Consider the following 19,058-nt stretch of genomic DNA (forward strand, 5'->3'; position numbering starts at 1 on the left):
CTATCTTGGGACTTTTACTACGAAAACGTTGACTTGCCTGTGAATAAAAAATAAACCATAGTGTTGGTGATCTACAGTGTTGTCATTCTTCTTTGAACACCAGCAAGACCGCTAACACCCTATTTCAACAATCACACTCCCTGTAATTGACATAATTAATAGATAGTTTAGCTTCTCATCATCATTTGCTGTGGCCCACTGATGTTAACGATCGTAACTGAAAGGCTGCCTGCCAAACGTAAACATTCAGCCACGTGACATTCAGCCTAACTCTCGCGAGAGTTTTACACAAGACGGATCCTTTCTAGCCATAACCCAGCTGACTGGATGCAGCTGACCGGATACATTCGCCGGACACACGTCATGTGTGTTACATTTATTTAGGTCCCGCGTTGCGAGTACCGTTAGCTCAAATTAGCTTCAGACACAGTTCATTATTGTTATACCGTTTGACGTTTGAATCGTATTCATACTTTTTATTGTGAATAGTTGTTAGAGCCAGGAGCTACCATGGCGAGCCGCGTCTCTTTACACTCGCAGCTCACCTCCATCATGGAAACATTGGCCATGTCCGCCCTGAAGCAGGTCTGTAAGCTGGTGGATGAAGACTCTGCGGAGCTCCGTGTGGGGTTCTCTCAGCTCATGGCGGCTCATTCAGCCCTGGAAGAGAAAGTCAGCAGTCTGGAGTGCGAGCTGACTACTATGAGAAGCGAAGCTCCTATGTTGTGTAAAAGTAATCGCAGCGTAGGCATGCAAACTGTGTGCTATAAGGACGGTGACGCTCAGGGTACTTATGTTTCATACTGAAAATAGCTCAGATAAGAACCTAAATCTTATGCATTGTTTCTGTGTTTATTGATGTGTTCCATTTCTTACTTTTATGGTTTGACTTTCCAGTGTCTGGGTCGCCCACCATAGAGGGGATCTTTGGAAAAGATTGGTGTATGAATCTGTGGAAAGACAGAGACCCATGCAGTCTGGGGAGAGACTCACCAAAGTGCTCTGACGTAAGTGGGTGATTCCCCTCCTCGACTCCTCTCCTCGACTCCTCTCCTCGAGACTTGGTGCCGCCCACAGGAGATGCGAGCGGAGGACTGAGGAGGGGAACCGAGGAGAGAGGAGTGGAAGCAGCATGCGGTTAGAGAAATGAGAACTCCTCTCCTCTGAGCGGTCATTTTAAAGAGACGTCCATTAATGATGACGGGAGGCACAGCAGCACTCTGATGGACAGATGTGTTCATGACCACTTATATATATTTACTTTTAATTCATTGACAGTGCGGTATAATGAGACAATAACAGGCTACAGATGCGGACATATACACACACACATATATTTATATAAATATATACAATTTCAGAATCAAGGAAGTATGAGAGCACTCTCATAATAACGAACACAATCAGAGACTGGATATACCCCCCCCCCCCCTCCCCCCCTCTCTGGTCGCTGAAATGGGGAATTGAAATTACGGGACAAAAGTTGTACAAGTATTAAAAGTAAGCATAGGACACCAAACCAACTGAGACCCGTCTGTCCGCCGCATCTACGCACTGTACAACACACACACACACACACACACACACACACACACACACACACACACACACACACACACACACACACACACACACACACACACACACACACACTGTACCACACACACCTGCTCTTAAAGCATAATCAGGCTACAGCCGTTGTGTATTTTATTATGTGAAGCACTAAATGGTCTTAGAAAAATATCGACTCTTTGTTTGTAGATATCTACTAAACTACAGCATATAAATACAGAAAGTAATGTAGGCCTGTTATACTGAGTGATATATATTTTACACACTGCTCTGCTTTCTGCACGGACCTCACAGTCCCACTGTAAACATCGCGTTGCGATGAAAGCAGTTCCTAAAATAATATCCAAGGGATGCATGCGGAGCTGTCATTGGCTGAGATAAGTCCGGCCGTGCGTCACGCCTCCACCGTTCCTGGAAATCCATCCGTGGAGGAGCCGTGGAGGATGCATCAGTGTCTCCTCCAGAGAGTATCCTCAATGCTCGATGCTCGGTCCTCGAAGTGCATTTAGAGAAATGAGATGTCCTTCAAAATGGCGCGCTGAAATTAATTTCCGGGTCACTACCGGAGGACCGAGGAGTCGAGGAGGGGAAATTTGAGTATTGAGAAACCTCTTATGAGTAGCATGAAGCTGCGGCGTCGCAGACTGCAGTTTCTGGACCCTTCTTCTCTTTTTTAATGGCGGATCGCAAACAGCTTTTAGTTACACTGCCACCTAGCAAGCAGGAGACATTAATATGAACGACAACGCACATGTGAGTGCGAGTAATGTGAAGTGCTTTTGAAGTTTTACTTGTTTAACATTAATAACAACTCCGGTGTCTAGAAATGAAGTGTAATTAGCTAACGTTAACTATGATGGTCTTAAGGCAAGCAAACAAACAATCCCCTGTTAGCTTATGATAGCTTCTAACCGTATTAAAGGCACTAGAAACAATTATTCGTTAGCCATAGCTTTCGGCAAAATAAACTGTTAGCATATTTGATTATTTGTTTAATGAAACTCTAGCGTGATTTTGGCAAGGTCAACTAGATGTCCTACATTAATTGTTGATGTCATCACTAATTACAGTAAGAGTGTGACTAATGTGAATCGTGTTGTTTGTTTAAAGTTAACAGCAATACAAGCAACACACGCTAAATGCGAGTCTTACAGGGAAACAGTAATCTGTTAGCCTAAGCCAGTGTTTCTCAAACGTTTTCATACCAAGGACCACTACTGCGGTCAAGCCAGCCCGCACGTGATATTGCGGTGCGCGAATATCCTATGCATTACGGTAGAGTAAAAAAAAATCATCCCTCTGTTTATGGTGAGAATAAAACAAAAACTGTCCAGTATCAAAGACTCATCTCACTCCAGGGTGATAGCAGGACACCCCATCTAGTCACTCATAAAAAATCAGGACATTCTGATGTAGAGTTTCAAAATAAAAGACCTTTGAAGTCTCATATATGAGCTATCATCCCTGTTTTTAGATCGGAGGGATTATAGCCAATATCTGAGAGTTCAAAGGTCTTTTATTTTGAAACTCTATATCAGATTGTCCTGATTTTTGCTGAGTGACTACATGGGGTGTCCTGCTATCACCCTGGAGTGAGATGAGTCTTTGATACTGGACAGTTTTTGTTTTGTTCTCATCTAAAAACAGGGATGATAGCTCATACAATAGAGATTTCAAAGGTATTTTATTTTGAAACTTTACATCAGAATGTCCTGATTTTTTCTGAGTGACTAGGTGGGGTGTGCTGCTATCACCCTGGAGTGAGATGATTCTTTGATACTGGACAGTTTTTGTTTTATTCTCATCTAAAAACAGGGATGATAGCTCATATATGAGACTTCAAAGGTCTTTTATTTTGAAACTGTAAATCAGAATGTTCTGATTTTTTTCTGAGTGACTAGATGGGGTATCCTGCTATCACCCTGGAGTGAGATGAGTCTTTGATACTGGACAGTTTTTGTTGTATTCTCATCTAAAAACAGGGATGACAGCTCATACAATAGAGATTTCAAAGGTCTTTTATTTTGAAACTCTACATCAGAATGTCCTGATTTTTTCTGAGTGACTAGATGGGATGTCCTAATATCACCCTGAAGTGAAATGAGTGTTTGATACTGGACAGTTTTTGTTTTATTCTCATCTAAACACAGAGGGATGCTTTTTTTTTACTCTACCGTAATGCATAGGATATTCGCGCACCGCAATATCACGTGCGGGCTGGCTTGACTAGGTTTTCCCGAGTGGAGGCTGGCTTGACCGCAGTGGACCACTTAACCAATAAAAAAACACTCGCGGACCACCTAACTCCACAAAATATCCAAAATCACATCGTTTTTCTAGAACAAATTACAAATCGCCTGAAAATGGTACAAACAAGTGGCAACATGTGTGATGAAGGTGTTGCACTGGGCTATATCATGCAATTGGAAATTAAACTTAAGCTCGCTCCATCGCAGAGATATTCCCGCAAGAGTGCGGAAAACTTAAATTCATTATTTATTTCAAATGTGAAATTTTACCAATATACTCACGGACCACTAGGGAGAGCTCACGGACCACCAGTGGTCCGCGGACCACACTTTGAGAAGCACTGGCCTAGGCCCTATGATGACTCGCTGCAAAACCAACTGTTAGCCTTTTTGTTTATTTGTTTAATGAAATCGTATGTTATGTTTATGTTACTTTTATCTAAAGTGACTCACAATAAAAATAAAAGACCCATAATTAACATTAGAATATCAATACAAATAGTTACATGGTCAGTTACATTACTTATTACATTTTGAACAGGGTAATTAGTCATCTGTAACCTACTACATTTCAAAAGTAAACTTCCCAACCCTGATCATTCATTATACTCATTGTATTACTATTTTAATTCATTGTAAATAATCTTAACTGTGCTGACTGCCTGTTTACTCCACACTACATGTTATCAGACAGTCTCATCATGTTGACATGATTTGTAATATTGCATGAGGTGTTTTAGTCAGTTATTATGTCTGCCTATTCTGTAGGTTAGAATCTGTCGTGTCAGAATCTAACAATTAGGCCTAATTTATGTCTGTCTGTGAAATTATTTCAAAATGTTCAGTTTGACCAATTAGGCTCTCTCTTTTTCAAGATGCATATTACAATCCGAGAGGGGAGATCCTTGCCCGACTTACAGCGATGTACTACATGCTGCAAAGACTTTCACTGTCCGTTATGTGCCTCAAATGTGTTCCACCCAGCGAAATTGAGCAAGGTCCAAGCCCATTTAGAGAGCCACTTCAACCGTGCAGTTCTCCATGAAGGTAACGTTTGAAAACATTCTCTTGTGAAATGCAAATGGAGTTGCAATGTGTCTGCATTAAAAGCAGCCTGAATGTTATGATCAGTTCCATTTGAGCAATACATCAAAGTCCTTCTATGATTTGTTTGTGGTGACCAGTTACTTGATTCAGATGTTTGGTATTCATAATTTACACTTTAAAATAATATGATCACAAAATAATAATACTACAATTATATGTTCTTATGTTTAAGGGTATACCATTCACAGATGTGCATTAAAATGCAGACCACAATGTCATTTCCACTGCTTCTACTGCCAGTCAACGCTGATGCGCAAAGCAGACTTCATCAAACACCTGGCTTTGTGCAAGGCAAAGCACACTGCCATAACCCCCATCATCCCAGAGCCAGCAACCGAGATCATCCCAGATCCAGCAACCCCCATCATCCCAGATCCAGCAACCGCCATCATCCCAGAGACAGCAACCCGCATCATCCCAGATCCAGCAACCCCCATCATCCCAGAGCCAGCAACCGCCATCATCCCAGATCCAGCAACCCCCATCATCCCAGAGGGAAAGATGAAAAGGGTCCGTGTAGTGCCTGTGCTGAAGAAGAAATGTCCCATATGCCATGTTCTCATAAATAAAAATCTTTTTAAAAAGCACATGCAAAGAAAGCACTCTGCCAAACAAAAGGACATAACCGCAAGTTCACACCTACAGAGTGAATGCATAGATCCTGAAAATGGAGTCTATGCTGTCCACAAAGCCTTCCATGGAACAAGTATTCCTATGCATGTTCAGAATAAAGTATCAAATTGATGAACTAAATATTATTGACTTACAAATGATATATAAACAAATGATCTACCCAATTACACATCCAAAAAGGCGAGGGAAGAAGTTTACCACCCCTTCTCCCAAAAACTAAAGTAAAATGTTTGTTTTCTTTTAACAAAATATACATCTAAATGTATGTCTACATACAATATACATTTACAATTATAAATAGATTATATAATTCTTACTACTATATATATATATATATATATATATATATACATACGTTATATATAAACTCAATACTAATATTCCAAGTTCCAGGGGCGTGGGTTTGGATGGAAAAATAAGGACATACGTATGAGTTAGAGTTTTCACCATCAAATCCATTCAGTAGTGTTCCCCCATGGCTTTTCCCAATGGTAAATATAGATATGAGTATTGTAGAAAAGAAAAGAGTGCCAAATAAATGAAGTAGGATTCAAACCATGTACCTCAGGAATAATTATCACAACTACCTCAAAATATACACAGATGGTTCTAAGAACAAGGAAGAGTGTGTCGGAATTGGTATATATATCCCAGAATTTAAAATATCGATCAATCGAAGAGCGTCAGATCAATTATCAGTATACACAGCAGAAATGCTGGCAGTAATAATAGGATTACAGTGGGTGGAAGAGGTCAGACCAGATAGGGTGGTGATATGCACAGATTCATTATCCATTTTAAGAAGTATAAAGTCAACATCAACTGCCAGAGAAGACATATTCATAGAAGTTAATCATAGCCTGTTAATACTTCATAGAGGCGGTATAGATCTTCAGTTCTGCTGGGTGCCTGCATGAGGGGGTGAAATGGAACGAGTGCACATGAGGGGGTGAAAGGGAACGAGTGTGCATGAGGGGGTGAAAGGGAACGAGTGTGCTGATAAATTAGCAAAAAGTGCATTACAAAAGGAAATAACTTTACCAGTTCAACTAAGGAGAAGGAAAAGCAGTAATTAAGAAAAAAGGGATGGAGATCTGTCAGAAAAGGTGGGAGAAAGACCAGAAAGGCAAAGAGTATCATAAAGTTCAAAAGACAATTACAATTCATATTTATAAAGAAAGAAACAGAAGGGAGGAAATCATGATGGCTAGACTCAGAATAAATCACACAGCATTGAATGGTACGCTTTATATCATGGGCAAAAGTGACAGTGACAAGTGTGGGAGCTGTGGAGTAAAATAAAATGTAGAACATATTGACATTACATTGTGACATCTGTAAAGCTGAGGAAAAAAAACTAAAGGTTAAAGTTTTAGAGGCAGAGAGGGAATGGAGTGTGGTTGGTGTTTTGGGAACAAAAGGAGAGGGAGTAAGAGCTACCCGAAAGGCACTGTTTACCTTCCTGAGTGAAACTGGGGTCGGAAAAATAATGTAACATTAGGTCAGGAAAGATCATAGATTTTTGTTTGATTTATTTCATGTTTTTTGTTGATTTATTTATTCGTTTTTTGATTAGATCATAGGTTAAGAGATGGAATTATTTGATGATTCATACTCATGTACAGTAGGTGGCGGTATGCACCTTTAAAGTTGTTTGCAATCCGCCAAAAATACTGAGAGAAGAAGAAGAGCATACGCCGGACACACGTCATGTGTGTTACATGTATTTAGTTCCCGCATGGCGAGTACCGTTAGCTGAAATTAGCTTCGGACACAGTTCATTATTGTTATATCGTTTGACGTTTGAATCGTATTGATACTTTTTATTGTGAATAGTTTTTAGAGCCAGGAGCTACCATGGCGAGCCGCGTCTCTTTACACTCGCAGCTCACCTCCATCATGGGGATAATGGCCATCTCCGCCCTGAAGCAGGTCTGTAAGCTGGTGGATGAAGACTCTGCGGAGCTCCGTGTGGGGTTCACTCAGCTCATGGCGGCTAAATCAGCCCTGGAAGAGAAAGTCAGCAGTCTGGAGTGCGAGCTGACCATTATGAGAAGCGAAGCTCCTGTGTTGTGTAAAATTAATCGCAGCGTAGGCGTGCAAACTGTCTGCCATAAGGACGGGGACGCTCAGGGTACTTATGTTTCCTACTGAAAATAGCTCGGATAAGAACATACATCTTATGCATTGTTTCTGTGTTTACTGATGTTTCTTCCATGTCTTACTTTTATGGTTTGACTTTCCAGTGTCTGGGTTGTCCATCACAGAGGGGAGCTTTGGAAAAGATTGGTGTATGAATCTGTGCAAAGACAGAGACCCATGCAGTCTGGGGGGAGACTCACCAAAGTGCTCTGAGGTAAGTGGGTGATTCAATAGCTATTAAATGTGTGAAACCTGTAGAGTCTTGAACAATAAACAACTGTCGATAGTGCACCTGTAATTGTGAACTATACAAACTTCATAATATGTAGGTTATAAATGTGTATAGCCATGGTTGTGAAATACATTATTAAATGTAAAACCTGTCTCTTCGAATAATGAAGAACAAATAACATGAATGTGAACACAACAACCTTCACAACCATCATTATTATTATTCATATTATGTTAAAGTTAGGGGAAATGCCCATCGGAATTTCCCAAATCCCAACATTCTAAATGTGTTGGTTTTTCGTCACCAGTCCAAAACTGAAATTTTAAAAACAAATATATGTTGAGGGAAACAGCAAATCACAACATTTTCCATGATTATTATAGTAAATCAACAACTCGACTGATAATCATTGCTGTCATTAAAATACTACAGTTTAACATTTAGACTTTTTTTTTAAATTTGCAGTCTGTGGAGACACAATCCAACCAGATTACTGTAACTGAAATCGAAGAGGAGGATTGTGTGGAGGAAGCTGCCAGCAGCTGCCAGCAGGAAACACTTTATCAAGAAGGTAAGAGAGTGTAGAGCGTTGAAATAAAGAATAAAAAACAGATTCAGCAGCTTTTGAAGCATTTTGAGTGTTTCACTTTGTATTTTTTCATGCAACAGATCATGAAGAAAGCACAGCAGAGGAACCAGAGTCAGTCGGTAAATCGGCCCATGGTAGCACTTGCAGCCTGTCATTAGATCAGGATGGAGAACAGGTTGTGTGTGCAGGGGGTATGGAAGAACCACTCATGCAGCTGACATCCATCAATGACACAGAGGAGGCCTTCAGCACTATTAATATTCCAATTGAAGAGGAGGACGATGTACCTCTCCCTGAAGAGATTCAGCTAGAGCTTATGAAAAACACTAAAGGTGGTCGCAGAAACTCTGAAAACATCCCTGCTGTGGCTGATGAGTTACTTAATGACTTCAATATGGTTAGTGTAGAAACTGCCGGAGTTCAAGACAAGGACATATTTACGTGCCAAATATGTAACAGGACTTTCTTCCACAAGCGCACTCTAACACTGCACATGAAGTCCCACAGGTCAAACTTTTGCTATATTTGTAAGAAGAATATAACTCTCAAGTGCAAGTCGCACATCTGCATTACTCTGTTTCAACCTGACCGACACGGTAAATCATGTGAGTTGTGTGAGAAGACCTTTGCAACCCCATCAGCTTTGAGGATTCACAATCGAGTCCACACTGGAGAGAAACCATTTAAGTGCCGTTTTTGTGGGAAAGTGTTTGCCCAGAAAAGCAATCTGATAGCTCACCTACGTGTCCATATGGGAGATTAACCGTTACACTGTATTACATGTGGGAAGACATTCACCCAAAAGGCCATCCTCAGCCGTCATATAAAGGCAAACAAAGATCATCAGGTCTGACAGTCTGGACACATCTTAAAGGTATAACGCCTTGATTGTGGTGTGAGGACAACATTTTTTTTTTTTTTTTGAATACATTATGCTCTACTTCTTCCATTAGTGATGTGAGATAATGTCATGTATGTAGACTTGTATCTACAGGAGTTTTTGAAAAAAAAATATTAAGCAAGTCACTGTCTAGTGTCGAGTGAAGGAGTTCACTTGACACTTGAAGATGGATGGACGGATGGACTGTTAAGTTATTTCTGTTTTTGCCACGAATGTTCATTTTATTAAACTTTTATTTGACAGACCTCTCCTTTTTAAAATATCAATAATGTTGTGTCTAATCTAAACTTCATTTCAACTTGAATATTCGGTTTTATCAGTGGTGTCTTGCCATTTTTCATTTCGTACTTTTGTTACCTGAGAAAGTGCACATCTGATGCAGCTCTTTAAGAGGCATGCAGTTAGTGAAAAGGGGGGGTTACCGCAGCATCCGGACTAAAACCATCAGACTCAGGGACAGTTTCATCCCACAGGCAATAAGACTATTAAACACCGGAACTTGAAACAACATCATAACATTAATCTGGCTGCTACTTAGAAATTATTTATCTAATATATCATTCCAATCACTTATTAGACTTTTTTACAATTTTTCTTTTTGTATTTACTATGTACTTGCACTATGTTGTTCTGATTGTCTGTTTTATTGTGTTTCACTGTTGGAGGACCCTGTGACCTAAGATTTTCATCGTTATAACTACACTGTAGCTATGTACGTATGACCAATAAAAGCCTTGAACCTTAACAGCACAAGGCAGAGATAATTCACTGCGGTCTTTTCAGGGGAATCTTATTACAAAAACAAAAAAAAGTATACAGATAATTGCTTTGTTAGGTATGGTGATGGTTCAGTATAGAATATAATAGCATTTCTTGAAAATAGTTCACATTTAAAACCAACACAATACAATTTGACTCAACTGACACCATTTGTCTTTCTGCACACATACTGCAGCCCAACAAATACATTTATTTAAAACAGTAACACCATTTGAGCCAGAACTCAACATTATGTAACGAACACACATCAACATTTCACAAGTAGTGTTTTTAAAAGAGAGACATTTTCAGTCGGGTCAATACTAGTAAATGAGGCATGATGTGAAATATAAAGCAAGGGTGAGTCAGTGAAGCAAATTGGGAGTTGTATTACTTCTACATTATTGTGAAGAGGTAGTTTTGAAGGTTTATGCTACATGTGTGCAAACAATGGAGCAATTGTCCAAAGTATGAATTTGGCTTTATTTGACCCAGGCCTTGTGTGGCATGAACTGAGGTATGTATAATGTCACTCTAACCAACATGCAGAGTAAAAAATGGAAGCATTTTCTCTCATAGCTTGGATAAGAACCTCACATTAAATGTAAGTAGCAAATATGTTTTATCTGACACGTATCAAACATGATGCGAAATAGGCTTTTAAAAAAGGGACAGTTGACCCCAAATCACAATGTAGTCTTTTCCTGTAGTGCTATAATACAATCTAGACTGTTTTGGTGTGAGTAGGTATATAAGGAAGGAACCGGGGGGGTTTTGTAGTTAAGTAAAAATAAAAAAATCTCTACAAGTAATAATAAAAATTGTATTTCTTATTTTAGGGTGTACATTAAAAACCTTGTTAAGGGAATAACATTTAGCAATGAAAACCCTAAGCCATCAAATAAACAACAACAAAAAAACATTTAAACTGCACACTAGTAACGACAGTCTTCAGTCTTCTTAGCAATAAATCTAAAAATACATCAAACAAACTACTATTTACTCGGCAGCATCATTTCCCATACAGGCTATGTAATAGGCCTTTATTTGATATAGATAGGAGTTTTTTTAAAATCTTTCATCTACATTTGAGTTTAATTTCAAGTTGGGACGTTAAGCCACTGAGCGTGACAGAGAGCACTTTAGCAGAAGTGATTTGATCGGTTAATTGAAACACTGGTGGTGATTTAAACCATACTTGTATGCATAACATTTCCCACAGTCCACACAGCTGTAAGGTTTTTCGCCGGTGTGTGTTCGAATATGTATGTTCAGAGAGCTTTTCTGGGAAAAACTTTTGCCACAGTCTGGACAGCTGTACGGCTTCTCCCCAGAGTGCACGCGTTGGTGCAGTTTCAGGTACGTTTTCTGAGCAAACCGCTTCCCGCAAACGGAGCAGCTGAACGGCTTCTCACCTGAGTGTCGCCGGATGTGGACTTTCAAACTGCTCAAATAGTTAAAGATCTTCCCACAGAATAAGCACTCAAACTGTTTGGTTGGCCTCCCAGGTTTGGGCGGAAGTTCTTTGGTGGCATTCATGAGGATATTGTTTGAAAAGTCTGAGTACTCGGCGGTGGCTGAGGAAGAACTTGTGTTGTCAACCATTATGCTCATTGTTGCATCATCTATCAACTTGTCCATAATGGTTGGCTGTGGGCGTTGTTGTGTTTGAATGTCAGCTGTCATGGGGTAGTTGCTTAATTCCCCTGAGTTAAGCTGCAGCTCATCAACAGATCTATGAAGAATGCTGTCCTCGTCAAAAATTCCACCAACTGTCAAATGGGAACAAATGTAGTAAAATCACAGAAATTTATATATATTATAATCTTTGGATTTTGTTTATTTATGTACCTACCTTTTCTGTTATCTGTGAGCCTCATCTGCTGGCCAATGGGATGATCATCATACATCTCCTCTTTGACGAAGATCAGATCAGGTTCCCTATCCATTAAGTCTATTACCTGTCAACAAGACATAACAAACAGCTTTAAATACCTTCATTCAGTAAAAAAACAAATAAAGCTAGTTGTTGGTATAAAAACTGACCATGGGCCCCATGCTTGTCATAGCAGCAGGCTCCACTGTTGCTTTTCTTTGACTTGGGGCTTTTTCTTCTCTCCACAGATCCATGCACCAGTCTTTTCCATAAACTCCATCAATGGCTGGAGCAAGATGCTGCTGGTCTGGAAGAAGAAGCAGGTTTGAAATTCTGACATCCTACAGATGGTAAAAAAACTTACAACAGCATTAGTGTTTTGTTTTAGACCGGATGTGCTGAGCTGGACATAACTAAGTGGAGGTAGTCTGAAGCTAACGGGCAAAGAAGCATTGCAATATGAATATTTCATGTAGCAGAGGCAGCTATAAACCAGAGTAACTGTCCAGATTTTGGACCCTCCTGACCTGCAGGCTGTCTGCGGCTGACACTGTTGACATGGGAAGAAAAGGTCTGTGCCTCCCTGGCTGCTCTCAGTTGGACCTCCAGCAAGTAGCACCTCTTCTTCAGAGCCTCGTTCTCCGTTTTGTGCAGGGATATCTCGGAGTGAAGGACAGAGGAGCATTCATCAGCCAGGTTCCCTATTTCCACCAGAGCCGTCTTCGTTAGCTTGTCCAGGACAGCGGCTAACTGCGCCCGAAAACTCCGGTTCGTGGTGTCGCACATCATTTCGATAGGGAGAGGGAATATTTCTAACTGTTTTCAATATTCCTAGCGGAGCAGCGGTTACTCTTCCATAAAATGATATAGCTGTGCCGCGATGCATTGTGGGAAAATTGTATTCTTGCATTTCAAAATGTACGAGCAGCACCTGAACGCAGCACGGTCTGAAAAAAACGTTATTTCACTGAGGTAGAGACTAACGTTTTATAGTTCAGTGGGAATGACAGATATATTAAAGTAATGTTACTACTGCCAGTGATTCCGATTTAAAGAATGAATTCTAAATAGATTAGTCAGAACCTCTGTTGGTTGAAACAGTCCTGTAGCAAACGTGAATGTCCACTGCCCTCCAGCGGCCACAGGGAGGAACTGCTACATCACAATAGTGGCACAATATGTCAATATGTAATCATTGTCAGTGTGGTGATAATAAATAATACAGTAATACCAATAATGTATTTTTACAGTTAGTTTTTTTGTCAAAAAGCACATTATTTTTATTATTATCATCATCATACAAATGACACAAGCGCCAATGCAGACAAGGTAGCCTACTTGTATACAAATATATTTATATAAAAAAGTATCATAGTTATCAACCATAAGATTTCACATGTCACAACATGGTCTCAGTTATCAGTTGTCAAAGTCAGTTCACATAAACTGTTGTATTACAGTAGTAGCACACTATCAAGTTTGCACAGTTTGGAAGGGGAACTTTGATATATGAATGGTAGGCAGCAGAAACATTGTACCTTTGTATTGTTAAAGCAGGTGATACACACTCAAATCTGGAAAGAAGATACACACATTATTTCAAACAGCAGTTTGTTTACATTTGACAGGCTGTTTTAGGAAGCTCAATTTATGAATGTCCCATATGTTGGTACCTTACACCAGATTCACTACCATACATATTCAAACTAGGGTCTAGATGTACTGTAAGGTGTTTTTTCAGATTATAGTTCTTTGTAAAGCCCTTGCCACATTGCATACAAACAAAAGGCTTTTCTCCAGTGTGTGTACGCTGATGCATATCAAGAGTGCATTTCTGAATAAAGCCTTTTCCGCAAATAGGACAGCGATAGGGCTTCTCCCCAGTGTGTGTGCGCTGGTGTGTGTACAGATGCCCTTTTTGTGCGTATCTCTTTCCACACAGCGTGCACCTGAACGGTTTTTCACCTGTGTGACTTCTCTGGTGTATTTCTAGCTGGCTAAAGCATCTGAAGTTCTTGCCGCACTGCAAGCATCCAAACCTCTTAGCAGCTGAGTTCCTCAAGTGTTGAAGCTTCATATTTCTGAGCACACTTAAGCTTTGAGTGGCAACATTTTGGGCTAGGCTTTTCCCAGCAACTAGGTTTGTGTGTGCAGTTGTAAGCTGTGGATTCCACTGTGTTTCCCTCCTCCCTGGTACAGCGAGAGACGGCTGACTGCTCATAGTCTCAAAGCTGTCAGTAAACAGGGGCTGCAGACAATCTGCCATGGGTTTGGTACGCTGCATCACTTCTGAGCCTCTGTGGGTGTCTTGGAATTCTTCCCTTCCTGTTGACAACACAATATCAGTTTTTGTACAGCATAAACATTGCTGTGCAACAACATATTTATTTAATACTCACTATTTTCACTTGTCCCATCAGGTTCACAGTCCACCTCTGATGGCTCTTCTTTTACCACTATCAGTTCTGGCTGATCTCTCAGTTGGTTTGGGAGCTAATGAAAAAATAAAATGAGTGCACGACTGTTACACATAAGGAAATCATACATTACATTGACACAATATGATTAGTGTACAACTTACTTCCGCTATGGAATGCTCCTCCTCTTGAAGGTGATGCCAACTGCTTATCTCTGTGGAGGAACTTTCCCATGGACTTTCACTGGGAGGCAATACACTTATATTAGAATCACCAGGCAGGGTGTAGCTGTTTACAAGAGTTATGATGAAGATGTAATTATTGTTTCAGCACAACACAAACTCACTAACGTCTCACAGGCTACAGTAGTCAACAAGTCTACCTTTTAATGGCAGGTCTTGTCCTGTCAGGCTCCACAATGCCTTTCTCTGAACCGTCCCTCACCACTGCGCATACTGCTGCGTCCTGTCTGCTGCCCTGCGCGATATAAAGCAATTTCTCCATCAGCTGCAGTTTCTCTGTGAGCGAGGAGATTTCGTTCCGCCCTCGAGTTATCTCAATTTTCAGCATCTTCGACTCGATCTCGACCAGTTTGCTTATTTCCATTACAGTTGTTTTGGATAACGCGTCCATGATGGAAACGAGCTGTGTCTGGAAAGAGAAGATTGTCGACATGGTTAAAGTCTTTGGTTTGACTGCAAGTTGCACGCAAACGAGTTGTTGCTGTTGACCAGAGATCTTTAAATGTTCAATGTGAAATTTGGTCGCAACGTAAAACACGAGAAGAGCTGTTGTGCATGCCAGCAAAATACGCGTGAAGAATCTCTTCAAAACTCAAGTAGGCTAGTTAAAACGAGGCATCATTTCCATCTACCGGCTGGGAGGAAGCATAGCCCCGATACACAGAACTACAATATCGAGCTGTATTGACAGAGCTTCTTTATTGACTTCAGTATCTTTCAAATGTGTGTGAAACTTTCCCAAAATCTACTGAGGTATTTTGTGAATTGCCTATTTTTTTACCTATTTATTTGATTGACTTGTATGTTGTTGTAGCTACTTAGTCTGCGACTACACTGACCAGAATGCAGTTCGGGCCATTGGCTGTTTTCTTTATTTTTTCATGATTGGCTGGTGAGTGAAGTTTCCGGAAGTAGTGCGTTGAATTACATTTGCCGACTAAAACTCCTCCACGCATTCTGCTGCTGGGATTACCAGTAAGTAACGACAGATATATTTTCGAACATGTATTGTAACTGCTTAAAATTCAGGTTTATTTAAGAAATAAGCACGGCTTTTCAAACATATTTTCGATACTGGCTACCGCACTACCGTGCAGAATCAGCTGGGGTTTGTAGCTTTTAGCGCCAGTATTTGCATAAATACTCAAAGGCTACTTATATTGCCGTTTCAATATAAACTTTAGTCAAGATAAAGTTCAGTCAAAATATGTTTCATCTTAGATAAACAAACACACTGTATGTGGATAATCTTTACAGGCACATCATGATGACTTGCAGAAGTTGTTGACTTCCTTACACATTGCTCAAAGCCTGTTATTGCCCCTCTCTTTCTCTTTCTGTGCTAACAAGTCAATCCTTTTTTCAGAAAGCTATCTCATGGCTGGCAGAAGAGTTGTGGTCTTCCCCTCCTCAGCGGAGCTTGGTCCAGCGCTGGCCCAACTGGTGACATCTCGGGCTGAGAAGGCCATCACCTCTCATGGCAGGTTCACCTTGGGCCTCTCTGGAGGAAGCCTTGTGTCCATGCTTGGCAAAGAGCTGCCCCCCCGGCCAGACCTGGACTGCAGCAAGTGGGTGGTGGGCTTCTGTGACGAGCGGCTGGTTCCATTCGATGATCCTGAGAGCACCTATGGGCTATACAAGGTAATTGTTCCAGTGTGTGCTTGTTTGTCCTGGCTACATTGAATGTATGATATGTAATTACATTGGGGTCAATTGTAACCCTTTGTTTTTTCCTAGGGTCAGTTGTTTTCCAAGGTCAACATCCCTGACAGTGGGATCTTAACCATTGACTCCTCCTTGCCAGTCAACGAGTGTGCTGAGGATTATACCCGCAAACTGAAAGAGGTGCAGACATTTTTACAGATCTGTGGTCTACTTTGGCTCTAAATTCCCAGACCAATATGTTTGCAAAAATGTTTACAGAATTGTTTTGTTGCTTCCAAACAAACAGGCCTTCCCAGATGATAAGTTCCCAGTGTTTGACCTGTTACTGCTAGGAATGGGGCCTGACGGACACACCTGTTCCCTCTTCCCAGACCACCCTCTCCTGGAGGTGAGGGCCGTACTCAAGAGAAACAAACATACAGAAAGAATCTGTAATGTCCATCATAGTCTTGTCATGGGGGCATAAATACATCCCTACCTTGGCCACTTTTTTAACGTTTTATTTAAAAGCTTCTCATATTTTGGACCATCATTATGAACCTAAAACTAAATTGCACATCTGGATGATAAACCTTGTTGGACAGTGACACTCTATTTCAGGATGGTCTATAACTTTGACTTAATTACACGTTTATGTGCATGCAAATGTTTCTGTAATATAGGCTTATACAAATGTGTCATCATTGATGTGGTCTCTGATGTGCTGATCTAAAAGAACCATGTGTGTTCTACCTTTACATTTCAAGACACTCCCCTGACACTGTATAGATAATTGATAGGTTTTAATTAAGGCACAACTTGAACTATTGAGTCTGCACTGCCGTTCCTTTTAACATGTCTTTGAGGCACTCTGACTCATTACACATCATATATTTGAAAGTCATAGTACATTCTTTGGTTGCGGTTCACACACTGACTCTTTTTGGCGACTGTGTACTTTACAGAAGATGAATGTTTGGGTTTTGGTGTACCCCATATTTAGGAAACCAAGAAGATTGTGGCCCCCATCAGCGACTCTCCCAAACCACCGCCACAGCGTGTAACTATGACCTTTCCTGTGGTGAACTCTGCACGCTGTGTGGCTTTTGTTTCAACAGGAGGAAGCAAAGCGCCCGTTCTGAAGGTATTGTTTGCAGCCTTTCTCTAAATCAAGTTCATAATCTTAAAACCCTATGTTTCCACAGCATAATAAATTATTACTAGGCCATATTTAGGTATAAACCCAGTCATTATGGGGTGGGAAAAAAACAATTGAATTGTTGCAGAAACAAAAAACATGCACAAAATGATTGAAATTACTTTCATGTAGGTTTGTGTACATGACTCAGCAGTTATAGTTACCAGAGGTTACAGGATCGTTAGCTTGACCACAAATATATGCCTCTATTCTGTTACAATAATTATTGGGTCAAGAGTGGTATTACCCACTGACCAGGCTGAAACATGATTTAAACTGCTGAGTCATCAACACAATCAGAATAAGGTTAATCTGCACTCTTAGTGTACAGTTTTTTTTATTATGCCGCTGTGTTTATTGTATTCGTGTAACTCTGGCACAGCCAATTCCTTCGGGATGAATAAAGCCTTATTTTATAAGGAATATGGGTTGGTGCAAAAATATTTGGATTAAATAAAAATACAGGCAAACATAAATCTAGAATATAAAAATATAAAAACCGCTATATGAAAGTTTAGTGCTGTTGAATTCTAACTGTAACAATTTTCTTTCAGGAAGTGCTGGAGGGTAGAGAAGGTCCAGCTTATCCAGCGGCTCGCGTTGTCCCGACTAATGGCGAGCTGTTTTGGCTAGTCGATGACCCCGCAGCTTCTTCCTTAACCATACAGGTAGAGAGGCAAGGCTCAGGGGCCAAACTATAAAGATGCCCGTCGGATAAATGAAGGCAGGAAGCTAACCTGAAAGTAGAAACCGGAAAAAAGTGCACATGACAGTGGTATTCCTTTACATAGGTGAAATAGTGACAGGATATGGAGATGATTTAAAAATATGATATATGTTTGTTATCTCAGTCATAGGAATCAGCACTTATTGGAATGTGTTTGGTGTGCCTGAGGGTGTAGCTTTTTCTGAGTACGGTTTAAAGTCCCCCTCCCCTTCAAAATGTGTTTTTATTTTCCTTATTTTTACATAACTGTAAAGAATAATGCACAGTATGAGCATAGTTTGATATTAGTAATTTGAAGAATACAGCTAAAATAAAGTGAAAATGGACTTCAGGTATGGGAGATATCTTGCACTGCCTAAATACTCTCAATGGAGAATGAGTTAGTGTAATTTTAAGAATAATCTACTTTATTTTGTCGTGAAAACCCCTTGTAAAAAACACCAAATCATTAACTGATGCAGAGTATTTCATTGACAAAAATGTGTCTGGGGAAGATCTTTAAAGTTAGACTTTTTTGGCTTTGAAGTTCAGGAAATTCATAAAACTCACTTGTGCAGTCCAGATCAACAGTTAATTCGTCTGACAACGTTATAATTAATACACTATATTTGAGTGCATTTCTGAAACGCCTTTTACAACGTGTTTTCATTAGGAATTTGGACAAATAAAAAGTGAATTGAACGTTTGCCTCTTGGTTTTTCCTGAGCTATCATACTCCGTAGTCCATCCCCTTTAAGACTACCCCACCCCTTTTAATGCTCAACTTTGCA

The 19,058-nt window shown here is 40.3% G+C and overlaps 5 protein-coding genes across 7 annotated transcripts; 3 read left to right on the forward strand and 2 right to left on the reverse strand.

Moving 5' to 3' along the window:
• Window positions 1-339: 339 nt before the first annotated feature.
• On the forward strand, window positions 340-5,681 carry LOC307014798 (uncharacterized protein). The gene is made up of 4 exons (XM_079642971.1): window positions 340-787; window positions 898-1,007; window positions 4,697-4,868; window positions 5,101-5,681. Exons 1-4 carry the CDS (start codon window positions 511-513, stop codon window positions 5,670-5,672), a joined length of 1,131 nt encoding a protein of 376 aa, XP_079499097.1. The 5' UTR covers window positions 340-510; the 3' UTR covers window positions 5,673-5,681.
• Window positions 5,682-7,266: 1,585 nt separating this feature from the next.
• LOC307014795 (uncharacterized protein) lies at window positions 7,267-10,191 on the forward strand. The gene is made up of 4 exons (XM_079642964.1): window positions 7,267-7,695; window positions 7,808-7,917; window positions 8,401-8,506; window positions 8,605-10,191. The coding sequence occupies exons 1-4, from the start codon at window positions 7,419-7,421 to the stop codon at window positions 9,285-9,287; spliced, it is 1,176 nt and encodes a 391-aa protein (XP_079499090.1). The 5' UTR covers window positions 7,267-7,418; the 3' UTR covers window positions 9,288-10,191.
• Window positions 10,192-10,341: 150 nt separating this feature from the next.
• Window positions 10,342-12,950, reverse strand: LOC307014799 (uncharacterized protein). Its single transcript, XM_079642972.1, has 4 exons — window positions 12,588-12,950; window positions 12,231-12,367; window positions 12,040-12,145; window positions 10,342-11,956 (listed from the first exon to the last, which is right to left on the reverse strand). The coding sequence occupies exons 1-4, from the start codon at window positions 12,847-12,849 to the stop codon at window positions 11,349-11,351; spliced, it is 1,113 nt and encodes a 370-aa protein (XP_079499098.1). The 5' UTR covers window positions 12,850-12,950; the 3' UTR covers window positions 10,342-11,348.
• On the forward strand, window positions 12,698-18,969 carry pgls (6-phosphogluconolactonase). Of its 2 annotated transcripts, none has more exons than XM_079642975.1 (6): window positions 12,698-12,828; window positions 16,086-16,360; window positions 16,457-16,564; window positions 16,671-16,772; window positions 17,367-17,507; window positions 18,116-18,969. In XM_079642975.1, exons 2-6 carry the CDS (start codon window positions 16,097-16,099, stop codon window positions 18,260-18,262), a joined length of 762 nt encoding a protein of 253 aa, XP_079499101.1. In that variant the 5' UTR covers window positions 12,698-12,828; window positions 16,086-16,096; the 3' UTR covers window positions 18,263-18,969. The 2 variants fall into 2 exon arrangements, with proteins under 2 accessions (XP_079499101.1, XP_079499100.1); XM_079642974.1 differs by lacking the exon at window positions 12,698-12,828 and adding an exon at window positions 15,555-15,694.
• Window positions 13,069-15,361, reverse strand: LOC307014794 (uncharacterized protein). 2 transcript variants are annotated; one of them, XM_079642962.1, is made up of 4 exons: window positions 14,860-15,361; window positions 14,642-14,765; window positions 14,460-14,553; window positions 13,069-14,385 (listed from the first exon to the last, which is right to left on the reverse strand). In XM_079642962.1, exons 1-4 carry the CDS (start codon window positions 15,150-15,152, stop codon window positions 13,709-13,711), a joined length of 1,188 nt encoding a protein of 395 aa, XP_079499088.1. In that variant the 5' UTR covers window positions 15,153-15,361; the 3' UTR covers window positions 13,069-13,708. The 2 variants fall into 2 exon arrangements, with proteins under 2 accessions (XP_079499088.1, XP_079499089.1); XM_079642963.1 differs by having other exon boundaries at window positions 13,072-14,385; window positions 14,642-14,720; window positions 14,860-15,337.
• Window positions 18,970-19,058: the final 89 nt, after the last annotated feature.

The sequence above is a fragment of the Notothenia rossii genome (assembly GCF_949606895.1).
Source record: "Notothenia rossii genome assembly, chromosome: 8".
Lineage (NCBI taxonomy): Eukaryota > Metazoa > Chordata > Actinopteri > Perciformes > Nototheniidae > Notothenia > Notothenia rossii.

Excerpts from the sequence above, each read along its gene's own strand:
- LOC307014798 (XM_079642971.1), top strand. The coding sequence starts at position 511 with ATGGCGAGCCGCGTCTCTTTACACTCGCAGCTCACCTCCATCATGGAA. Across the intron at positions 788-897 it reads TAAGGACGGTGACGCTCAGG|TGTCTGGGTCGCCCACCATA; the intron begins GTACTTATGTTT and ends TTGACTTTCCAG. Across the intron at positions 4,869-5,100 it reads CCGTGCAGTTCTCCATGAAG|GGTATACCATTCACAGATGT; the intron begins GTAACGTTTGAA and ends CTTATGTTTAAG.
- LOC307014795 (XM_079642964.1), top strand. The coding sequence starts at position 7,419 with ATGGCGAGCCGCGTCTCTTTACACTCGCAGCTCACCTCCATCATGGGG. Across the intron at positions 7,918-8,400 it reads ACTCACCAAAGTGCTCTGAG|TCTGTGGAGACACAATCCAA; the intron begins GTAAGTGGGTGA and ends TTAAATTTGCAG. Across the intron at positions 8,507-8,604 it reads GGAAACACTTTATCAAGAAG|ATCATGAAGAAAGCACAGCA; the intron begins GTAAGAGAGTGT and ends TTCATGCAACAG.
- LOC307014799 (XM_079642972.1), bottom strand. The coding sequence starts at position 12,849 with ATGATGTGCGACACCACGAACCGGAGTTTTCGGGCGCAGTTAGCCGCT. Across the intron at positions 12,368-12,587 it reads CAGCCGCAGACAGCCTGCAG|ACCAGCAGCATCTTGCTCCA; the intron begins GTCAGGAGGGTC and ends TTCTTCTTCCAG. Across the intron at positions 12,146-12,230 it reads TGACAAGCATGGGGCCCATG|GTAATAGACTTAATGGATAG; the intron begins GTCAGTTTTTAT and ends TCTTGTTGACAG.
- LOC307014794 (XM_079642962.1), bottom strand. The coding sequence starts at position 15,152 with ATGTCGACAATCTTCTCTTTCCAGACACAGCTCGTTTCCATCATGGAC. Across the intron at positions 14,766-14,859 it reads ACAAGACCTGCCATTAAAAG|CTACACCCTGCCTGGTGATT; the intron begins GTAGACTTGTTG and ends TCTTGTAAACAG. Across the intron at positions 14,386-14,459 it reads TGATGGGACAAGTGAAAATA|GAAGGGAAGAATTCCAAGAC; the intron begins GTGAGTATTAAA and ends TGTTGTCAACAG.
- pgls (XM_079642975.1), top strand. The coding sequence starts at position 16,097 with ATGGCTGGCAGAAGAGTTGTGGTCTTCCCCTCCTCAGCGGAGCTTGGT. Across the intron at positions 16,565-16,670 it reads ATACCCGCAAACTGAAAGAG|GCCTTCCCAGATGATAAGTT; the intron begins GTGCAGACATTT and ends CCAAACAAACAG. Across the intron at positions 16,773-17,366 it reads CAGACCACCCTCTCCTGGAG|GAAACCAAGAAGATTGTGGC; the intron begins GTGAGGGCCGTA and ends CCCCATATTTAG.